At 40.7% G+C, this 21,948-nt stretch overlaps 1 protein-coding gene across 3 annotated transcripts in view; it reads left to right on the top strand.

Moving 5' to 3' along the window:
• The window catches only part of LOC126981295 (AT-rich interactive domain-containing protein 1B-like), an 88,032-nt gene that overhangs the window by 16,428 nt on the left and 49,656 nt on the right, over nt 1-21,948 (top strand). For all 3 annotated transcript variants that reach the window (XM_050832215.1, XM_050832214.1, XM_050832213.1), the window contains exons 2-3: nt 131-300; nt 817-1,010. In XM_050832215.1, the coding sequence (XP_050688172.1) occupies nt 131-300; nt 817-1,010 (364 nt within the window). The remainder of the gene's footprint in view (nt 1-130; nt 301-816; nt 1,011-21,948) is intronic.

The following is a 21,948-nucleotide window of genomic DNA, read 5'->3' as shown; positions in this document are numbered from 1 at the left end:
TACCTTTAATCAATACATTTTCTACAGTGTTTTAAGTCGTAGAAAATAAAGCATTGAAAGGTAGACTATAACATAACGCTAAGACCTAAGACGCTGCTCACATATATTCACATCCTCTCCTCTTTCCCAGCGCTCCGGGTCGTGCTACCTTTTCAACTGCGGGCGGCCGGAGGACCTCAAGTGTCAGTTCACGGGCCACTCCTACTACACCTCGGCCGTGCTCAGGGTCAACAGGCAGAAGCTGGAGCTCGGTTTGTGGTCAGAACAGAGCCAGCACGAGGCGGAGCTAACGAATCTAAGGTGAGGAGGCGTGGATTGGGATTCTTCTTCTATTTATTTGTGAGATCAGAGTAGATGATGCTTGTGTTGGTAGATAAATATGGCTGATGATGAGATAATATTAAGTCCTTGGGGTATTGTGACGGAGATACTCACTGAGGTCACACGTAGGTAAGGTATAGCTAATTGTAAGGTTTAAAAGAGTTACTGTGACGGAGGTGAGCACTGAGGTCACGCGTAGGAATAGTTAATACTCCTAACTTTACGTGCGTGTTCCTTAGAGTTTAAGTTAATTGGTGTTATGATATAGTGACGGAGATGAGCACCGAGGCCAGGCATACCTATAGTGTAAACCCTTACTTCACCCATAGCTACGAGTATCTTGGGTTAACGTTGATTGGTGTTATGTTATAGTCTACCTTTAAATGCTTTATTTTCTACGACTTAAACCTTTGTAGAAAATGTATTGATTGAAGGTAGACTCTTATAAATTACTAAATGATGACCTTTATACTGATATTTTCCCTCCCTCCTCAGCAAAGGGTTGGGGGACATGGAGGAGGCGATGCCGGGTCCAAGGGCACGCAACCTGTCCCCCACCACCCCCTCCCAGCAGTCCCCGCCGCCCCCGCCCCCGCCCACCCCCTCCCGCGTCACCAGCCCCACCACCACCACCACCTCCACCACATCAACCACAACCACCACAACCACCACCAAGCCCACTCTGCCCCGTGAGTACCTACCGTGTGCGTGTGTGTGTGTGTGTGTGTGTGTGTAGGAAAGTCACTAGGAAAAGAACATGACGAAACAGAAAAGAAAGGAAGAAAGAAAAAAGGAAAGAAAAACAAATAAACAGATAGATAAAGATACAAAACTAAAGACAAAAAAGGCGAAAATATGACGAAAAGCAACCAAGAAAGAACGAACGAATCAACGAAATAAGAAAATAAAGAAAGAAAGAAACTAAGCAAGCAAAATAAATGAAAAATACACAAAGAAACAACGAATACACACACACACACACACACACACACACACACACACACACACACACACACACACACACACAAGGGAACTCTCCACTCCCCATCCTCACACACAGACCCCTTCCCCCAACCACCCACCCACACCACCCCCTCCCCTTCTCCCCCCTTCCCTCCCCTCCCCCTATACTCAACAGAAGCCACCAACCCCAAGATAAACACACATGCCAGCCACAAGGACCCACGTAAGCGCGCGAAGCGGCACTCAGTAAACACTAGGAGGTCGACCTTCAGCTCTTGACACGGGGCAATGCAACTTGAGGGACGAAGGGAGGGAGGAGGAAGGGAAGGAGGAAGCGAGACAGGTGGACGGGGGGGATGAGTTTTCAGGAAGGAAGGAAGGAAATGAAAAGAGGAGGAATGTGAGGAGACTGGGAAGGAAGGAAGGCAGAAAGTAGAATGATTGAAAGAAAAGAAGGAAAGAAGAAAGAAGGCAAGGAAGGAAGGAAGGAAATGAAAAGAGGAAGAATGTAAGGAGACTGAGAAGGAAGGAAAGCAGAAAGTTGAGAATGACCGAGAGAAAAGAAGGAAGGAAGGAAGGAAGGGAAAAACAGAAGAAGAATGTAAGAAGTCTGGAATGGAAAAAGCAGGAAGTAGAGTAAAATTGAAGGAAAGAAGGAAGAGAGGGAGGAGATGAAAAAGAGATAAAGAAGGAAGGAAGTAATGATGAAAGATGCAGAAAAATCAGAAGGGAAGAAGAAAGAAAGTAGACAAGAGCTGAAGAAAGGAAGAAGGGAAGAGAAGAAGGAAGGGGAAGGATTTAGCGAGGGAAGGAAGGGAAGCAAAGGTATGAAAGAGATCAATAGACTGGAAAGGAAAAAAAACAGGAAGCAGAGATGGATTGAAGGAAGGGAGAGACAACAAGAAAGAAGGAGGAGGAAAAGATTTAGTGAGTGGAGGGAAGCAAAGGATGAAAAACGAAAGAGGAACGAGAAGGGAAAAATGCAGATAAAAAAGAATGAATGAATGAAGGAAAAAGGAAAGAAAGGGAGGGAAAGAGGAAGGGATATGTGGGAGTGATTTGGTAAAGGGAAAATAAAGGGATGAGAAAGAATAAGGAAGGAAATAAGAGAGGAAGGAGAATGAGTGAGGAAGAAGGTAAAGAAGGAAGGGAGGAGAATGGGGAAAGAATAGGGAGGGAAATAAGAAAGGAGAGTGGGAAAAGAAGGAAGGAGAGAAGGAAGAAAATGGGAAAGAGTGGGGAGGGAAAACAGAAAGGGGAACGGGAAAAGAAGGAAGGAGAGAAGGAAGGAGAGAAGGAAGGAGAGAAGGAAGGAGAGAAGGAAGGAGAGAAGGAAAAGGAAGAGAGAGAGAGAGAGAGAGACCCATTTCCTCTACCATCTCTTTCCTTCCCCCTTTACTTTTCCATCTCCCCTCTTCCCCATTTTCTTCCCTTCCCCTTTTAAAACCCCTCCCACCTTCCCCACCCCTTTCCTCTCCCCTCCTCTTCCTCTTCTCTCTCCTCCGCTCTCCTTCCCTTTCGTCATGCACATCCCCTTTACTCCCTCCTCCTGTACCCCTCCTTCCACTCTACTCCCCTCTTCCACACCTCTCCATTACTCCACTTCCCCTTTTGCTCTCCTCCCCTCTTCTTCCCCCTCCCCCTCTTCCACCTCTCCTCCTGCCTTCTCCCTTACTTCCTTCCCCTCTTCCCTCCTCCCCTCTTCTCCATTACTCTCTTCCCCCTTCCCCCCTCCCTCCAGGTGTGAGTAATAAGCCTCACCTGCCAGCCACACAAACAGGTGACTCAGGTTCATTTATGCACACCTGGGACGCTTTAAAGGGGAAAGGAATGAACAATACTAGAAATATATAACGCGTGATATTTCTGGGCTTCCTAAAAGAGCAACCGCCGTATAAATTCCACCCGCTTGTTTTCTTTAGTGGTATTCCAGATTAAGGTAGAAGTATAGAGAGAAGGAGAGGGAAGAAGGGGAGGTTGTAAGGAGAGAGGAGAGGGGGAGAAGGAAGGGCTGAAAAGGGAAGAATAGTGGAGAGAAAAGAGGGTTTTTTCCAGAGGGTTTTTGATATATGGAGGAAAAAAAAAAAAAAAAAGAGTACTGCTTGTAAATATTTTGTTCATTGTTTATATATTCCTTTCGTGTGTGTGTGTGTGTGTGTGTGTGTGTGTGTGTGTGTGTGTGTGTGTGTGTGTGTGTACGTTCTTGCAGTTGAGCGGAAACCGAGTTGACACAATGAACAATGTCGAGAGAGAGAGAGAGAGAGAGAGAGAGAGAGAGAGAGAGAGAGAGAGAGAGAGAGAGAGAATAGGAATAAAAGGAACAGCAAAACTCAAGAATTACGCAAAGCACTGAGAATATAACGTAACAAGTGTACCGACGGAGATTGTGAAAAAAAAATTCATGTAAGTACTAAGCTCTCGTCACGATGGTTTGCCAAGGTCAGCGGCATGTGTGTGTGTGTGTGTGTGTGTGTGTGTGTGTGTGTGTGTGTGTGTGTGTGTGTCAGATTACTTCCCTATTTATCTCCAACCCCTCTCTCTCTCTCTCTCTCTCTCTCTCTAATACTAATACAAATAACAAAAGCAAGCAAGCAGATAAACACATAAGGGATGAAAGGAGGAAGAATGTGAAAGAAGGAAGGAAGGAAGGAAATAAGGAACGAAGGAATGAAGGAAGGAAAGAAGAAAGACGTAAGCTGGATATACGTAGTAGGGGAAACTAAATCAAAATCGAAAGAAATATTGACGAAAAAAAAATGCTATACAAGAGTTTACATCAGTCTACCTTTCCTATGTCCGTAACGAAGTAGCTGGCAGGAGAAGAAAGAGGAAGAGAAATGGGGAAGTCAGGAAGGAATGATATTAAAGTAAATAAATACACTACAAAAGAAAATTCCCCAACAAAAATCCATACAAATGTTTCCCTTAGTCTACCTCAAAAGCTGGCGGGGGAAGAAAGAAAACGGAGTACAGTGTTGCTTCATTGACGTACCTTAGCGGGGCGGGGCGGCACGGGGGGCGGGTGAGCCTTTCTGACGGCGGAGGAAGAGGAGTGGGTGAAGGAGGAGGAGGAGGAGGAGGAGGGGTGGTGATGATTGATGTTGTTGTTGTTGTTATTGTTGTTGTTGGAGGTAGTGGTGGCGCTGGTCTTTGGGGCTGCCGGGGAGCACTGAGGGAGAAAGAAAACGGGGGTGAATGTGGAGGGCAACTGTTTTAATTTTTCTTTAATTTTCTTTACGTTAGAAGACATATTAATGGTAGATAAAGGACATAATACACACTGGTCCCCTGAAAACAGAATACAAAATGATAACAAAGCAATCGATAAAAGAGAAAACGGCCGTGATAAGTGGTGATAGTCAACTGTTTTTTTTCTTCTTTCATTTTCTTTACGTTAGAAGACATATTAATGGTAGACAAAGGACATAATACACACTGGTCCCCTGAAAACAGAACACAAAATGATAACAAAGCAACAGATGAAAGAGAAAACGGCCGGGGTGAGTGTGGTGGGCAACTGTTTTGATTTTTCTTTAATTTTCTTTACGTTAGAAGACACAAATGGTAGAGAAAGGACATAATACTGGTCCCCTTGAAAACGGAATACAAAATGATAACAAAGCAACAGATGAAAGAGAAAACGGCCGTGGTGATGGTGGTGATGGTCAACTGTTTTTTTTTTTACGTTGAAAGGCAGACGAAAATAAAAATAAAACCCCACAACACAAACTGGTCCCCCCCAAAAATGACTACAAAATGATAATACAGAGCAAGAAAGCAAAGGAGAACGTTGGTGAATAAGGAGGTCCACTGTATTTGTTCTACTCATTTTACGATAAGAAACACATAAAAGACAGAGAAAACACATCAAGTCTACAGTTACTACTACTACCACTACTACTACTACCACTACTACTACTACTACTACTACTACTACTACTACTACTATTACTACTGCTACAATAAACACCCCAATTACAACAAAGGAACAAATTATCCCGTTCTTTGTGTGTGTAATTACCAGTCCCCACCGCTTCCCCACCACTTTCCTTACACAGCCACACCCTCACGAACCCCACCCATCACCTCCACCACTACCACCACCACTATCACCACTTAAAACTACTCCCCATCTACTCTAACTGCAGTATTTTCTTATTATTCTTTTTCTTCTTCTTCTCATTCTCATTCTTCTTCTACTTCTCCTTCTTCTCCTTCTTGTTCTTGTTCTTTTTCTTTTTCTTCTTTTTTTTCTTCTTCTTCTTCTTCCCCACCTGTCTACCTCCTTACACCACCACCACCACCATCATCACCACCATTGTCAGTCATCACCACCACTAGAATCTAAACACCACAACACCATCACCACCACCATCACCACTATCATGCAATCCTACCCTATCATCACCACTACTTACACCACTCAAACACTCACACCATCACCACCACCACAAGCTATCATCATCATCATCATCAGTACCACCACCACGCCACGTCACCACACTCACAACAATTTCCAGGCATCATCATTCACTACCACTCCTGTTCAACACCATTACCACCACCATCATCACCACCATCATCATCACCACCATCATCATCACCACCTACACACAGACGCCTCAGTAAGCATCAACTGAAGCTTAAACTGCTGATCTCATTCCCAAGGGCAAACACACACACACACACACACACACACACACACACACACACACACACACACACACACACACACACACACACACACACACACACACACACACACACACACGCACCCACACCTGTCCTTCCCAGTCTTACACGCCCTTAATTACCCGTCCAAACACACACCTTTCTTGTTTTTTCTTTACCTGCATAATGACCGTCACCTTCACCCATAAACTGCACAGGTACGCAAAAAAAAACAGGTAGAAAAAATACTACCTTTGTATGATCAGTTTCTCTCTACATTATATTCAGTTTTTAGTTTGGGTAGAGAAAAAGTGAAGAGAAAGGGACGTTAAAGGAGAAGGGAAGGAAAAGAAGGGAAAAAATGGAGAGAAAGGAAGAAAAGGGAAAAAGTTGGAAAGTTTCGTTTAGTCGGCGCAACATCTGTGGTCATATGCCGAAGAAAAGGGGAAGTAAAGGGAAAAGGGAAAGAAAAGGGAGAAGAAAGGGAACTGCACAAGAGGGAAAGAGAAAGAAAAGAGGACAGTAAAAAAAATGGGACAGAAAGGGAAAGAAGAGGAAAGGAAAAGAAGGCGAAAAAGAATGAGAAGGGAAAGAAAGGGTAGAAGAAAAGGAAAAGCACTTGAGGGAAAGAAAAAAAGAAAAGAGGAAGAGAAGGCGAGTGAAGAAAATGGGACAGAAAGGGAAAAGAAGAGGAAAGGAAAAGAATGAGAAATAAAGGAAAGGGAGAAAAAAGGAAAAGTACTTGAGGGAGAGGAAAAAAAAGAGGAAGAGAAGGCGAGTGAAGAAAATGGGACAGAAAAGGAAAGAAGAGGAAAGGAAAAGAATGAGAAATAAAGAAAAGGGAGAAAAAAGGAAAAGTACTTGAGGGAGAGAGAAAAAAGAAAAGAGAAAGGGAAGGCGAGTGAAGAAAATGGGACAGAAAAGGAAAGAAGAGGAAAGGAAAAGAAGGTGAAAAAAGAATCAGAAGGGGAAGAAAGAATAGAAGAAAAGTACAAGATGGAGAGAGAAAAAGAAAAGAGAAGGATTACTGAAGAAACGAAAATGGGAAAATGAAAGAAATGAAATGAATGAAAATGAAACGAAAATCAAATCAAATGAAACAAAAACAAAAAAACAAAATGGGAAAAGAAAGTTATCCAATGAAATGAAATGAAAATGAAATGTGAAAAGAAAGTTATCATTAGTTTTTTCCTACATTGTATCCTGTTTAGTTTTGTCCCAGCTTATAAGTTTCCCTCTCAACCGTGACGAAGGAAATATATGGGAAGATTTATCGTAATTACACTGTCAGAAGGGAAACAGGAACGCGGGAAACGGGGAATACGAGTAAATTATAGGGAAGGGAAAAAACGAAGTGATTAAGAGAGAGAGAGAGAGAGAGAGAGAGAGAGAGAGAGAGAGAGAGAGAGAGAGAGAGAGAGAGAGAGAGAGAGAGAGAGAGAAACAGGAACGCGGAAAACGGTGGATGCGAGTAAATTGTAGGGAAGGGAAAAAAAAACGAAATGATTGAAAGAGAGAGAGAGAGAGAGAGAGAGAGAGAGAGAGAGAGAGAGAGAGAGAGAGAGAGAGAGAGAGAGAGAGAGAGAGAGAGAGAGAGAGAGAGAGAGAGAGAGAGAGAGAGAGAGAGAGAGATATGAGAGGGGCCGGTGAATGGATATGCATGGAAGGGTTGGGAAGCTAATCTCTGGTAATGGAAATAAAAAGAGGAATGGAGATGAATGGGAAATATATACGTATGGGGAAAAATAGTATTGGGAAGGAGTGACGGAAGGGAAAGAAAAGATGTTTGTAATGGGGATAGATATTGAGAAAGAGGGAAGTGGGAAAAATGGTATTGGGAAATGGGAAACAGTGAGGGAAAAAAATATGTATGCAATGGGGATAGATATTGAGAAAGAGGGAAGTAGTGAAGGACGAAGGAAATAATATATAAGATGAGAAACCAAAAAAAAATATTGCAACAGAAAAAAAAGAGAATAGAAGAAAATAAGAAAATGGTAAAAAAAGGAAGATAAAGGAACAGATGGATATGAAGGAGGAGGAGGAGGAGGAGGAAGAAGAGGAGGTGGAGGAGGTGGAGGAAGAGAAGAAATTATAAAGGAGGAAGAATAGGAGATGAAGCGGAACGAGAAACAAAACAAGAAGAACAAAAACAAAAAGAAGAACAAGAGGAAGAGGAGGAGGAGGAGGAGGCACACGTCTGCACACAAAGAGAAGAGAAGGCGAGGAGGGGAGAGGAGCAGTAAGAGAAGGGAAGGGGAAGGGTGGGAGCAATGGGGGTAGAGAAGAAGAAGGGGAAGGGTGGGAGCAATGGGGGTAGAGAAGAAGAAGGGGAAGGGAAGGGGGGAGGGGTAGGGTGTCACGCCTCGCTCCCCTTCTCCCCCTTCTAAAATTTGTCTCGCCTCTTGTAGATTTTTAACTGTTGTCACGGTGGTGGTGGAGGTGATGGTGGTGGTGGGGGGGGGGGGGGGATGATAAGTTCTTTTTTATTGGAAATCCGTGACCGAGAATTTGAGACGAAGAGGAGGAGGAAACATGGAAACATGGAAACATGGACTAGCAGGCAGCAGAAAGCCTGTTGGCTCATTACTAGGCTGCCTGCGTTCAGTGATTTAATCAATCCGTTTGCCACAGGAGTGGCTTGCAGGGAAGGATTAAAGCACTTGTGTACCTACTCTTGGGAACGTTCAGTTCACTCCTGTTGCAGCAAAGTGGCGATCAATGCGTTTCTTGAAGGAGTTGATGGTCTCTGCGCTAACCACTTCTGCAGGAAGGCTGTTCCAGTGGCGAACAACTCTATTCGAGAAATAACTCCTGCCGATGTCGGTATTGCATCGCTTTGCTTGAATTGTTTTTCCGTTGTTTCTTGTTCTCAGGTTAGTTTGTAGCGTGAAGAGTTTGGAGTGATCAATGTTGCTGAGCTTGTTCAGGTACTTAAAGACTTGTATCATGTCTCCCCGCAGTCGTCTCTTTTCCAACGTGAAGAGGTTGAGTCGCTCGAGTCGTTCTTCATAGGGTTTCGTCCTCAGTGATGGTATCATCTTCGTGGCGCGGCGCTGTACTCTCTCAAGTAATTCAATGTCTTTCCTGTAATTAGGAGACCAGAATTGCACGGCGTATTCCAGGTGGGGCCTTACCAGCGAATTATACAAGGATAACATAACTCCCGGCGTCTTGTATTCGAAGTTCCTCGATATGAACCCAAGCATTGTATTGGCTTTCTTACAGGCGGACTTGCAGTGTTTTGTTTGTTTCAAGTCACTGCTGATGGTGACCCCGAGGTCTCTTTCCTCTTGCACAACATGTAGTGGTTCGCCACCCATGTGGTATATGTTGTTGCTGTTTCTGGATCCGATATGCATTACTTTACATTTGGTAGTGTTGAAGGACATCTGCCATTTTTCTGACCACCGAGTGATCTGGTCCAGGTCTCTCTGGATAATTTCGCAGTCTGCCGTCGTGAGGGCCTTCCCACCCACCTTTGTGTCGTCGGCAAATTTTGAAAGATTTGATTTTAATCCTAGTTCTAGGTCGTTGATATATATGATGAAAAGTATGGGTCCCAGCACTGACCCCTGTGGCACTCCACTTGTGACCAGGAGCCACTCGGAGGCCTGTCCGTTGAGTACAACTCGTTGTTTTCTTTCAGTGAGCCAGTCTTTGATCCACGCTGTCAGATCGTCGCCTAATCCCGCCGACTTAAGTTTCTTGAGGAGTCTTTCATGTGGCACTTTGTCAAAGGCTTTCTGAAAGTCTAGATATATAACATCACTGGGGATATGATTATCCCAGTTTTCATAGATACCTTGGAAGAAGTCCAATAAATTGGTTAAGCATGAGCGCTTGTTCCTGAAACCGTGCTGAGCATCGGAAATGATGTTGTTGTCTTCAAGGAACCTAACGAGTTTGTCTCTGATGATCTTCTCGAGGATTTTTCCCGCCACTGAGGTCAAGCTGATTGGTCTGTAGTTTAGGGCCACACTTTTGTCTCCCTTTTTGTAGATCGGTGTTACGTTCGCTTGTTTCCAGTCTTTCGGGACTTTGTTTTGTTGTAGTGACAGATTGTAGATGGCGGTGAGTGGCTTGAGGATTTGCTGCTTGAGTTCCTTGAGCAGCCTGGGTGACAAGTCGTCGGGTCCGGTAGACTTGTTTGTCTCGAGTTTGTCTAGGTACTTTTTCACATCCCGTTCGTCGATTGTACCAATTTCTAGGGGAGTGATTCCCATCGGTGGGGAAGGGCTCTCGGGTACGGACTGGGTATTCTCGACCGTGAACACAGACGCGAAGTTCCTGTTTAGGATTTCGACCATTTGTCTACTGTCCTGTGTTAGTACGTCACTTTCATCTTTTAGGGGACCGATATTGCTTTTTGTCTTCTTTTTGGTTGGAGGAGGAGGAGGAGGAGGAGGAGGAAGAAAAATAAGAAGAAGACGGCGAGAAGGAGCAGGAGGTAAGGTGGAAGAAGAGAAATATGATGAGGAAGAAGACGAAGAGGAGGAGGAGGAGGAGGAGAAGGAAAAAAATGAGATAAAACTAAAATAAGAACATAAGAACATAAGAACGTAAGGAGTCTACAAGAGGCCGGTTGGGCTATACAAGGCAGCTCCTGTAGACTCAACCCCACCTTACCTCACCTTATCTCCTTGAATAAAAAGGGAAGAGAGGAGAGAAGGGAAAGGAGGGGGAAAGGAGGGAAAGGAAAGAAAACGGAAGAAATGACAGACTTAAAGGGGAAATGAAAGTAAGTATAACATGATAGAAATGGAAAAAAAAAAGGAAGAACCATTCAGAGGAAAGTAAGGTAAGGAAAAACAAGGGAAAGAAAAAAGGGGAGGAGGGAAAAGGCAGAGAAAGGAAAGGAGATGAGGAAATGATGGGTAATATAGTGAAGAAAAGGGAGATAGGGAGGAAGAGAAGGGAAAGAACGGGAAATGAAGGGATATATAAAAGAGGAGAAGGGAAAGAACAAGGAAAGGAAGGGGAGAAGAGAGGAGGAGGAGAAGGGAAAGAACGGGGAATGAAGGGATACTATGAAAGATGAGAAGGGAAAGAACAAGAAAAGGAAGGGGAGAAGAGAGGAGGAAGGGAAGGGAAAGAACAAGGAAAGGAAGGGGAAAAGAAGGGGGAAAAGAGATGAGAAAGGGAAGGAAGAAAACAAGGAAAGGAAGGGGAAAAGAAGGGGGAAAAGAGAGGAGAAAGGGGAGGGAAAGAACGAGGATGGGAAGAGGATAAAAAGGAGGAGGAAGGAAAGAAAGGAGAAGAAAAGGAAATAAGGAGGAGGAGGAGAAGGGACAAAGAACGTGGAATGAAGAAGGAAGAAGAAGGGAAAGAAGAAGGGGAAGAAAAAGGGAAGGATTATGTAGAGACAGCAAAGTGATGGCAAAGCTTCTTAGTATGTATGAGGGAGTTTAAAAAGTTTGATGGCCTCTCCTTTCCCTACAACAACAACAACAACAACAACAACAACAACAACAACAACAGCTACAACTACTACTACTACTACTACTACTACTACTACTACTACTACTACTACTACTACTTTCCTGCCTTTCTCCTCGCCAATGCTTTTTCTCTTTTCCTTTGCTTTTCACATTCTCTAACTTTTTTTGTTGTTGTTATTTCTCATGTTTAATTACCAAACCATTCTCCTCTGTTAGTCATCCACTTAAAAGGAGGAGGAGGAGGAGGAGGAGGAGGAGGAGAAGGAGGAGGAGGAGAAGACAATGGATTAACTAAACTATTATCCCCCTTCTTACCACCATAAGGCCATTCACACGAAGAAGAGGAGGAGGAGGAGGGGGAGGAAGAGGAGGAGGAGGAGGAAGAAAAGGAAGGAACTAGAAGGAAATGCAAGAAAAATAGTATGAGGAGAAAAGAAAGAAAAGTTAGAAAAGAGAATATGGAGGAGAAAGAGAAGGAGGAAGAAGAGGAGAAGAAGAAATGAGAGGATTAGTAATGAGAAGAAAAGGAGGGAGGAAAATTAAGATATGAAAAAGAAGAATATATAGAAGTTAAGATATAAAAGAGAAGATGAAAAAGAGAAAGAGGAAGAGGAGGAGAAGAAGAGGAGGAGAAAAAGGATGAAAAATGATCAAAATAAGAAAAGTGGAAAGAAAAATATAAGAAGCAGAATGAAGCGAAGAGGGAAGAGGCAAAGAAAGAAGATGTAAGAGAAGAAGAAGAAGGAAGAGGAAGAGGAGAAGAAGAAGAGGAGGAGAAAGAGGACGAAGAATGATAAAAAAAAAATGGAAGGAAAAATATAAAAAAAAAGCAGAATGAAGCGAAAAATGAAGAGGCGAGGAAAGAAGATTTACGAGAAGGAGAAGGAAGAGGAGGAGAAGAGGAGGAGAAGAGGAGGAGGAGGAAGAGGCTCCACCTGCTCCTCCCATCAGTCCAAGGTCCTTGTCCTTACCACGGTCCATCAGTCAAGGGAAACACCTGCTGCCGGGGAGGAGGAGGAGGAGGAGGAGGAAGAGGAGGAGGAGGAGGAGAAGGAGGGAAAAATTTAAAGGTCCTTGATACCTTGGGAACCTGTCTTTTTTTCGTGACACACACACACACACACACACACACACACACACACACTAATTAGCTGCACGTAACTAAGGTAATGGTTCGCACAATTAAGCCCGTGTGTGTGTGTGTGTGTGTGTGTGTGTGTGTGTGTGTGTGTGTGTGTGTGTGTGTGTTCTACTTAAAATACCTTTGTCTTAACTTTTTTTTGTTTTGTTTGTTGATTGCGTCTGGTTACCTTGAGTATAATTGTAAACACACACACACACACACACACACACACACACACACACACACACACACACACACACACACACACACACACACACACACGGTCAAATGTCATAACGAAATAACTCTCAAATCAGTTTATACGAAGATAAAAAAAAAACTGATGTATGATGATTGCTGTTTGATTTGGAAATAAGTTGCTTTTGTACGAGATGATGTGATATTGTTTTGCTATTGTTGTTGTTGTTGTTATTTTGTTTTGATGAGAGACAAACATCATCTAACATCTTTTATCAACATCCATTTCGTATTTCTTCTTTTACTTACATTTCTTTCCTATTTCTTCTTTATTTAGTAACACATTCATCCACCATGTATATTAATTAACATCCATATTACAAGCTCTCCCATCCTCGGCTATTCCCATAAGATCAGTTCCCACAATATCAATATCCCAGAACCCATTCACTACAAGCTTTCTACTAATGACCTCTCTCATGGATTAATGACTACATGAAACCTATTAATTTTATGTCTTTTAGTAATGGTGTGGCTCAATTAGGCCTAGGGAAGAGAAGTTAGAAGGGAAGGGTTGTGGAATTGAGCGAAGGAAAAAGAAGGTTTAGATGTTTTTTTGAGTTGGTAATAAATGGAGCGAAGGAGAAAGAAGAAGGTTTTGTTTTTTTTGAGTTGGTAATAAATGGAGCGAAGGAGAAAGAAGAAGGTTTAGAAGATGTTTTTTTGAGTTGGTAATAAATGAAGCGAAGGAAAAAGAAGAAGGTATAGAAGATGTTTTTTTGAGTTGGTAATAAATTGAGCGAAGGAGAAAGAAGAAGGTTTAGAAGATGTTTTTTTGAGTTGGTAATGAATGTTGGTAATGTCTTCGTTAGGGAGAGTTTGGAACACTGCTGTCAAGTCTTCATGTCATCCCTTTTTTCCTTTTTTTCTCCTCCTTCCTGATGTTTTTTTTCATATTTTTCCCTTTCTATTTTATTTTTATGTTCGTTTTATCCAACATTTAGACTTCATGTAATTTGCCTTTTCTTTTCTGATGGTTTTTTTTTTATAGAGTTTTCTTCCCTTTGTAATTTGTATTTTATTTTTCATCTTAATTTTGTCCAGTGTCTAGAATTATTGTATTTTTCCTCTCCTTCCTTATCCCTTCCTTTATTCCTTTCTCTTTCTTCTTCGATTTATCCAACATTCAGAGTTCATGTAATTATTTTTTTCTCATTTATTATACTTTCTGAATTTCTTTTAGTTCTCCCTTTTTTTCTCCTCCTCTCCTTTTCTTCTTTCCTCCCTTTGTTCATTTCCTCTTTTTTTCCCTCTTTAACTTTTCGAATGTTTAAACTTTTTTGTATTTTTTTCTTTCATTTCTGATGTTTTCGGATTTTCGTTTAGTTTTCCTTTTTTTTCCTCCTCTTCTTTTCTTCTTTCCTCCCTTTCTTCATCTCCTCTTTTTTTTCCCTCTTTAACTTTTCGAATGTTTAAACTTTTTTGTATTTTTTTCCTTCCTTTCTGATGTTTTCGGATTTTCGTTTAGTTTTCCTTTTTTTCCTCCTCTTCTTTTCTTCTTTCCTCCCTTTCTTCATCTCCTCTTTTTTTTCCCTCTTTAACTTTTCGAATGTTTAAACTTTTTTGTATTTTTTTCCTTCCTTTCTGATGTTTTCGGATTTTCGTTTAGTTTTCCCTTTTTTCCTCCTCTTCTTTTCTTCTTTCCTCCCTTTCTTCATCTCCTCTTTTTTTCCCTCTTTAACTTTTCGAATGTTTAAACTTTTTGCTATTTTTTTCCTTCCTTTCTGATACTTTCGGATATTCGCTTCGTTTTTACTTTTTTTTGCTATTTCTCCTTTTTTTCTTTCTTTTATCAAATTTTCCAACTTCTAAACTTTTTGCGACCCACACTTTTTCGTTCCTTCCTGAAGCTTTGATCTCTCTCTCTTTTTTTCTTTCCCTCCTCCTTTTTTTTCTATTATTATTTTTTTCAGAACAAACTTGTAACCACCTTTTTTTCTTCCTTCTTGACGCTTCCACATTTTTTCTTCGTTTTTTTTCTTCCTTCCTGTCCTTCATAATTTTCCCTTCTCTTATTTATTTTTTTCCGGTATTTCTTCTTCATATCCTTTTATTTTCTTCCTATCTAAGGCTTTATATTTTTTTTCTTATCATTCCTTCATCTCTTCATTTTATTCCTCTTCTATTTATTCAAGATTTACTCTTTATATACCATCCATCTATTCCCTTCTTAATTAATACTGTTTTTTTTCCTTTTTTTTGGGGGGGTCTCTTCTTTTTTTTCTTTTCTTATGATTTTCCAAAGATTTAAACTCTATATCATCTTTTTCTTTCCTTACTTCCTGATGTTTTCCGAGTATATTTCTTCTTCCCTCTCCTATTCAAGATTTGCACTTCATATCAATCCCTTCCTTCCCTCATTCTTAATTTTAATACTGTTTTTTTAATATTTTTTCCTTTTCAATCTCTTCTTTTTTTATTTTCTACGATTTTTCCAACGTTCAAGTTTTATGTCTTCTTTTTCCTTTACTTCCTGATGTTTTCTGAGTATTTTTCTTCATTTCCTCCAATTATCATATTATTTTTCCCTCTCCCATTCAAAATCACTTTCTTCCCTCCTTAATTAATACTGTTTTTTTCCTTTCAATCTCTTTTTTATTTTCGACGATTTTTCCAACGCTCAAGTTTTATGTCCTTTTTTTCCTTACTTCCTGATGTTTTCTGAGTATTTTTCTTCATTTCCTCCAATTATCATATTATTTTTCCCTCTCCCATTCAAAATCACTTTCTTCCCTCCTTAATTAATACTGTTTTTTTCCTTTCAATCTCTTTTCTATTTTCTTCGATTTTTCCAACGCTCAAGTTTTATGTCCTTTTTTTCCTTACTTCCTGATGTTTTCTGTGTATTTTTCTTCATTTCCTCCAATTATCATATTATTTTTCCCTCTCCCATTCAAAATAACTTTCTTCCCTCCTTGATTAATACTGTTTTTTTCCTTTCAATCTCTTATTTTCTTCGATTTTTCCAACGTTCAAGTTTTATGTCCTCTTTTTCCCTTACTTCCTGATGTTTTCTGAGTATTTTTCTTCATTTCCTCCAATTATCATATTATTTTCCCCTCTCCCATTACATTAACCGTTGTGTTGTCTAATCCACTTTTTTACTGCATATTCCCAATCGCATTCTTTCTCTTTCAGCTTTTCTTTTTTCCTCTTCCTCGACTTTGTCAGCCATCCTCTTTCCTCCTCGGGTTCTTCTCCTTCCTTCATTATTACCAGTCGTACAAGTTTTCTTCCCTTTTCTTTCTCTGTTTTCATCAATTCTCTCTATTCTAATCTGCCTTTACTGCGTCTCTTTCTCTATTCATTTCGTTCTTTTCTTCGTTTACTTGAGTCACCCCTTTTTTCTTTTCTGGTCCTATTCTTGCATATTAAATAGGAAGGAATGGGAAGAATATAAGAGGAAGAGGAAGGAAAAGGAAGGAAGGAGGAAGAAGGAAATGAAAGAGAAAAAAAGTTAAGAAGAGACTGTCTGTCTGTCTGTCGGTGTCTGTGTGTGTGTCTCTCTCTCTCTCTCTCTCTCTCTCTCTCTCTCTCTCTCTCTCTCTCTCTCTCTCTCTCTCTCTCCCCCCCCCTGTTCTTTTTTTTCGCTCTCATTCTAAACTCTCACAAAGACTTTTATTTTCAACTTCCTCGCCCGCCCGCCCTCTCTCTCTCTCTCTCTCTCTCTCTCTCTCTCTCTCTCTCTCTCTCTCTCTCTCTCTCTCTCTCTCTCTCTCTCTCTCTCTTTTTCTTTGTCTTTTATCTTTCTCTTTTTTTCTCTCTATTTTCGTCCCGCTCGGCATTCGCAGTTATAAAAATACAAAAGCGATGAAAGAGAAAAAACAAAAAAGAAAATAAAGAAGAAAATAAAAATACGCCACCTATAAAAAGTTAAGAAAAGATAACGAGTCAATGAACCGAAAGAGGAATAAAAGAAAAGGGGAAAATATATGCAAATGAATCATAGAAAAAAATATTAATACATAAATGAATAAAATGAATAAAAATATGGATTAAAAAGAAAAAAAAATCAAGAAAAAGAAAAGGAACGAATCAAACAAAGGAATCAAAACAAATGAATCAAAACAAATTAAATAAACAAATGAAAACAAATGAAAAATAAAATAACCTGAAGAAAAGCGAAAAAACAACAATACAAATAAAAAAAATGGACAGAGAGAGAGAGAGAGAGAGAGAGAGAGAGAGAGAGAGAGAGAGAGAGAGAGAGAGAGAGAGAGAGAGAAAACACTATTCATAAGTAACAATCTTCGCTGACGTAACCATGCATAAGGAAAAGTGGTTCAAGGTGCAACTGTTTCCCTCCCTCCTCGTAATGTGACGGTATCTATAATTCCTATGTAATCTCTCTCGGTGTTGACATGCGAGGAGACTTGTATGTGACGCGTTTCTCTTTCTTCGCGTTCTTTCACCTGTAGGCTTCTTTTGTTCCCTTCATTTCTTCTTTTTTTTTCTTTCATTTTTACTATCGATGTTTTTTTTTTCACAAAGTGCTTTACGGATGTACTTTTCCCTTCATCCCGTCTTTTCTTCCGTCCTTTCTTTCTCACGCCTTTTTTTCTAGTGTGTTTTCATCTCCTAACTTTCATTTTCCTGTTTCTGTCATCTTTCGACCTTGTTTTCTTGCTTTTCAGAAGGTGCTGTACAGATGTAGTTTTCCCTTCATCCCGTCTTTTCTTCCTTCCTTTCTTTCTCTCGTTTTTTCTGCTAGTGTGTTTTCAAATCCTAACTTTCATTTTCCTGTTTCTGTCATCTCTCTTTTCTTTATTTCTTCCCTTTTTCTTTTCCTTGTTATTCTCCTCGATTTGTCTTTTTTTCTGTTTTCCTTCTTAGTTCTTATTCTTGGTTTTCCTCTTCCTCTTTTTCTCCTTTTCCTCGTTCTTTATCTCTTCCTTCTCTTCGTCTAGTTATTGTCACGTTTTTTTCCTTCTGCCTCTAAAAGTTTCCCTATTGTCCTCTTGCAGTTTCCTATGTTCTTATGTTCTTATGTTCTTTATCATTCTCATCCCTTTCCACACTCCTACTCTTTTCCTTGCTGCTTATTTTCTCCTTATTTTCATCTCCTTTAATAATTTTTTACCTCGTCCTCGGCCTCGTCCTCCTCCTCTTGTGGTCGTCCCTTTTCCCTTGCATAATCTCCCACAGCCGACCTTCATCTCCCTTCAAATGTCAGTCACCCACCACCACCACCACCACTGTCACTACCACCGTCATCACCATCACCACCACCACCAGCTGTCACTTTCACACCACACACCAACACACGCCATGCAGTCCCAGCCACCTCCCTTTATTCATGTCACACGCGAGTCACACGCCAGCCAGCCAGCCACACCCTTGTTTCAGACACTGCACCCACGCCACACCCACCCACACCCACGCCACATCCTCCCACTCCACCCCACAAACAGACACACACACACAAACACACACTCTCAAACTAATCCTATTATTCCTCTGTCTCTGTTTCTGTTGGTCTCTTTCTGTTTTGTCAGCGTTTTTTTTTTTTTTTTGTCTTGTTTTTTTGTGCTATCTGTCTGTTTGTCTGTATCTGTTTGTTTGTCTGTTTCGTGTTTGTCTGTTTTTATTTTTTTGTATTTTTATCTGTTTTGAATTTTGTCTTTTTTTAATTTTTTTCCCCCTCTTCTTTCCTTCCTTTCTCCACTCTAAACTCCTATCACACACTAATTCCACATTCCTCCATATCTCTCATCCCATCATCATTCCACACCGCCACCGCTCCACCCTCTTCCTCCACTTCACATCCCACACCACACCTCTTCCTTCCATTCTCCCCCGCTTCCACCACCCCACTCAGCTTTAAAATCATCACCACCCTCGCATTCATTCTCCTCCTCCTCCTCCTCCAACTCTCCCTCTTATATCTCCTCTTTTCTTTTCTTGTGTAACTCCAATCCTTAAAAAAAAATCATTCTCTATATCTTTCACTCTTTTGTAGTTTTTTTTTTTCTGGAGGATATTGACTTTTTTTTTTGTAATATTCCAGGTCAACTTTTTTTTTTCATCCTGGTCTTCCGCCTTCATAAACTTTTTTTTTTTTCATCATTATTATTTCCTTCACTCCTTCTTTCTTGTTTCTTCATTCTTTTTTGATATATTCTTTTTTTTACGTCTTTATCTCCATACATTTTTATTCCTCCTCATCCCTCCCCTACACCCCCACCCATCCCCCCAACACATGTACACTACCCCCCCTGATCCCCCTCACTCACCCCCCACACATACACCTCATTCCCCAACACATGTACACTGTCCCCCATAACCCCCCTGACTCACCCCCCACACATACACCTCATCCCCCAAAACATGTACACTGCCCCCCATAACCCCCCTGACTCACCCCCCACCACACACCTCATCCCCCAACACATGCACACTGCCCCCATAACCCCCTCACTCACCCCCATCACACCTCATCCCCCAAAACATGCACACTGCCCACCATTAGCCCCCTCACTCACCCCCCACACATACACCTCATCCCCAAACATGCACACTGCCCCCATAACCCCTCATTCACCCCCACCACACACCTCATCCCCAACACATGCAGACTGCCCACCCTCAGCCCCCTCACTCACCCCCAACACATACACCTCATTCCCCAAAACATTCACATTGCCCCCCTAATCCCCTCACTCACCCCCATCACACACCTCATCCCCAACACATGCAGACTGTCCACCATAACCCCTCACTCACCCCCCACATACACCTCATCCCCAACACATGCACACTGCCCCCCCCTAACCCCCAAGTCACAAACACTCCCCTCACACACAGTCACTCTTTTATCACCATCAACAAATACAGTCACGCCAAACTCCTACATCCTGGTACACTTACACTTTCTACACCTATTATATACACGTAAGGGAAAGTGTACCAACAAACAAATAAATAAACACTTTCTTTCTCTTAATCCGCCTCATTACACTACACAAGCCTAAGATCCAAACCACGAGTCCAGTACATGATGGGGCCGTGTGGGAGTTACATGAGTCTCTACATCGTGACTTCACATATATCTGTTTTTTTTATTGATATTATTAGTATATTTTTCACTTGTGTTTAATTTGGTTGTATGATTTTTCTCTTTATCTATCTATCTATCTATCTATCTATCTATCTATCTGTCTGTCTGTCAGTCTATCTATCTATCTTTCTATGTCTATTTATCTGTTTCTTATACTCTTTTCTTTTATCTTCTCTCCTTTTTTATGTTCCTTTTTTTAACTCCTTAATGTCTCTTCTTCCCTCTTCGTTTATTTTTTTTATTTTCCTTTACTTTCCTTCCCTCTACCTTGCACTCTTTCTTTAATTATGCATTTTTTTATATTCTCTCTCTCTCTCTCTCTCTCTCTCTCTCTCTCTCTCTCTCTCTCTCTCTCTCTCTCTCTCTCTCTCTCTCTCCCTCCGTCTCCTCTCTCCCTCCGTCTCCCTCTCCTCTTCTCTCTCTCTCTCTCTTCTCTGAGGCTTATATATAAACACACTCTCACCAAAATGAAAGTGGCCTTCAGCATATTGTGGTCGAGAATAGGTTTTGTTGAGTGACGTTTGGTAAGGCTGTAATACGAGGGAGAAAAATGAGGGTGGAGAAAAAAGGGCGAGTGGTGGGGTGAGGTGGATGGGGGTGGAGGAGGATGGGTGGAGGTGGAGGTGGGTGGGGGACTTGTGGGGGTAGGGGGGCTTGTGGGTGGGTGGGTGGAGGTTGTGTACGTGTTTGGGGTGGATTATGTGTGTGGGGGGGGGGAGGGGGTTATGTGTGTGTGTGTGTGTGTGTGTGTGTGTGTGTGTGTGTGTGTGTGTGTGTGTGTGTGCGTGTGTGTCCTCTGATACCTTATATTCACCTTTAAACTTTCATGTATTTTTTTTTTTTTTTTTGTATTTTGGGACATTTTTTTAATATTCCAATCATTACTTTAAGGAGCATTTTTCTTAGTATTTTCATGATTTTTATTTTATTTTGCCAATTATTTTTACTTTGTTTTTTTTTCCCTGATCTTACAAAAGTTTCTTACGGGAATTTCTTACCGGTACTTTTTTGCATTTTCGGATTATTTTACAAACTTTTTATGGATCTTTTTTTATGTATAGCAATTAATTAACGACATGTCCGTACTTGTTTATGCTTCTTTTTTTAATGGGCGGACATTTTTACTCATTTTCTGTATAATGCGGATTTTTATTTTATGTAATGGATTTTGTTTTCCGGGCACACTAATTAAGACATTTTACTGGACTTTCTTGTGGTTCTATTTTTATTTTATTTTACGTGGAAATTACTTTGTGTTTTTTTTTTTTATCCGTAGGGCGAATAGTTTACTTTTGCTTGTACTATTAAATTTCGTCTATAAACGTTTGAACAAATACGAATATGTTTTTTTCTCTATAATTTATCTCTCCATCCATTTATCAACACTCCATACTTATTTTGCGAACTTTTTCATTAATATTTCAGAACGTTTACTTATCTCCATACTTATTTTGCGAGCTTTTTCATTAATATTTCAGAACTTTTACTTATCTCCATACTTATTTTGCGAACTTTTTCATTAATATTTCAGAACGTTTACTTATCTCCATACTTATTTTGCGAACTTTTTCATTAATATTTCAGAACTTTTACTGATCTCCATACTTATTTTGCGAGCTTTTTCATCAATATTTCAGAACTTTTACTTATCTCCATACTTATTTTGCGAACTTTTTCATTAATATTTCAGAACGTTTACTTATCTCCATACTTATTTTGCGAGCTTTTTCATTAATATTTCAGAACTTTTACTTATTTTACTTTTGTACACATTTTTTATATATCACCTTTTGGCGGGCACTTTATTATTTTTTTTAGACATCAACGCCCCAGTTTCGAATAAGAGCTTAAAACAACAACAACAACTTTTACTTATCTTTTACTTTTGCGCACATTTTTTCATATAGCAGCTTTTTTGCGGGTATCACTTTATTTTTTTAGACATCAACGCCCCAGTTTCGAATAAGAGCTTAACTTCTTTTCATTGTACCTCTTGGCGTGTGTCTGCAAGGCCTTGCTATTCACTCGCTTGCATTGAGGTCACTGCTCTTTTTTTTCTGCTTCACCGTTGACAAAGAGACCAATTCACTGCGTCTCCTCTCTGTCCGTGTGCC

The sequence above is a fragment of the Eriocheir sinensis genome, chromosome 47, assembly GCF_024679095.1.
Source record: "Eriocheir sinensis breed Jianghai 21 chromosome 47, ASM2467909v1, whole genome shotgun sequence".
Classification (NCBI taxonomy): Eukaryota; Metazoa; Arthropoda; class Malacostraca; order Decapoda; family Varunidae; genus Eriocheir; species Eriocheir sinensis.
This window is presented reverse-complemented; position numbering and strand designations above follow the sequence as displayed.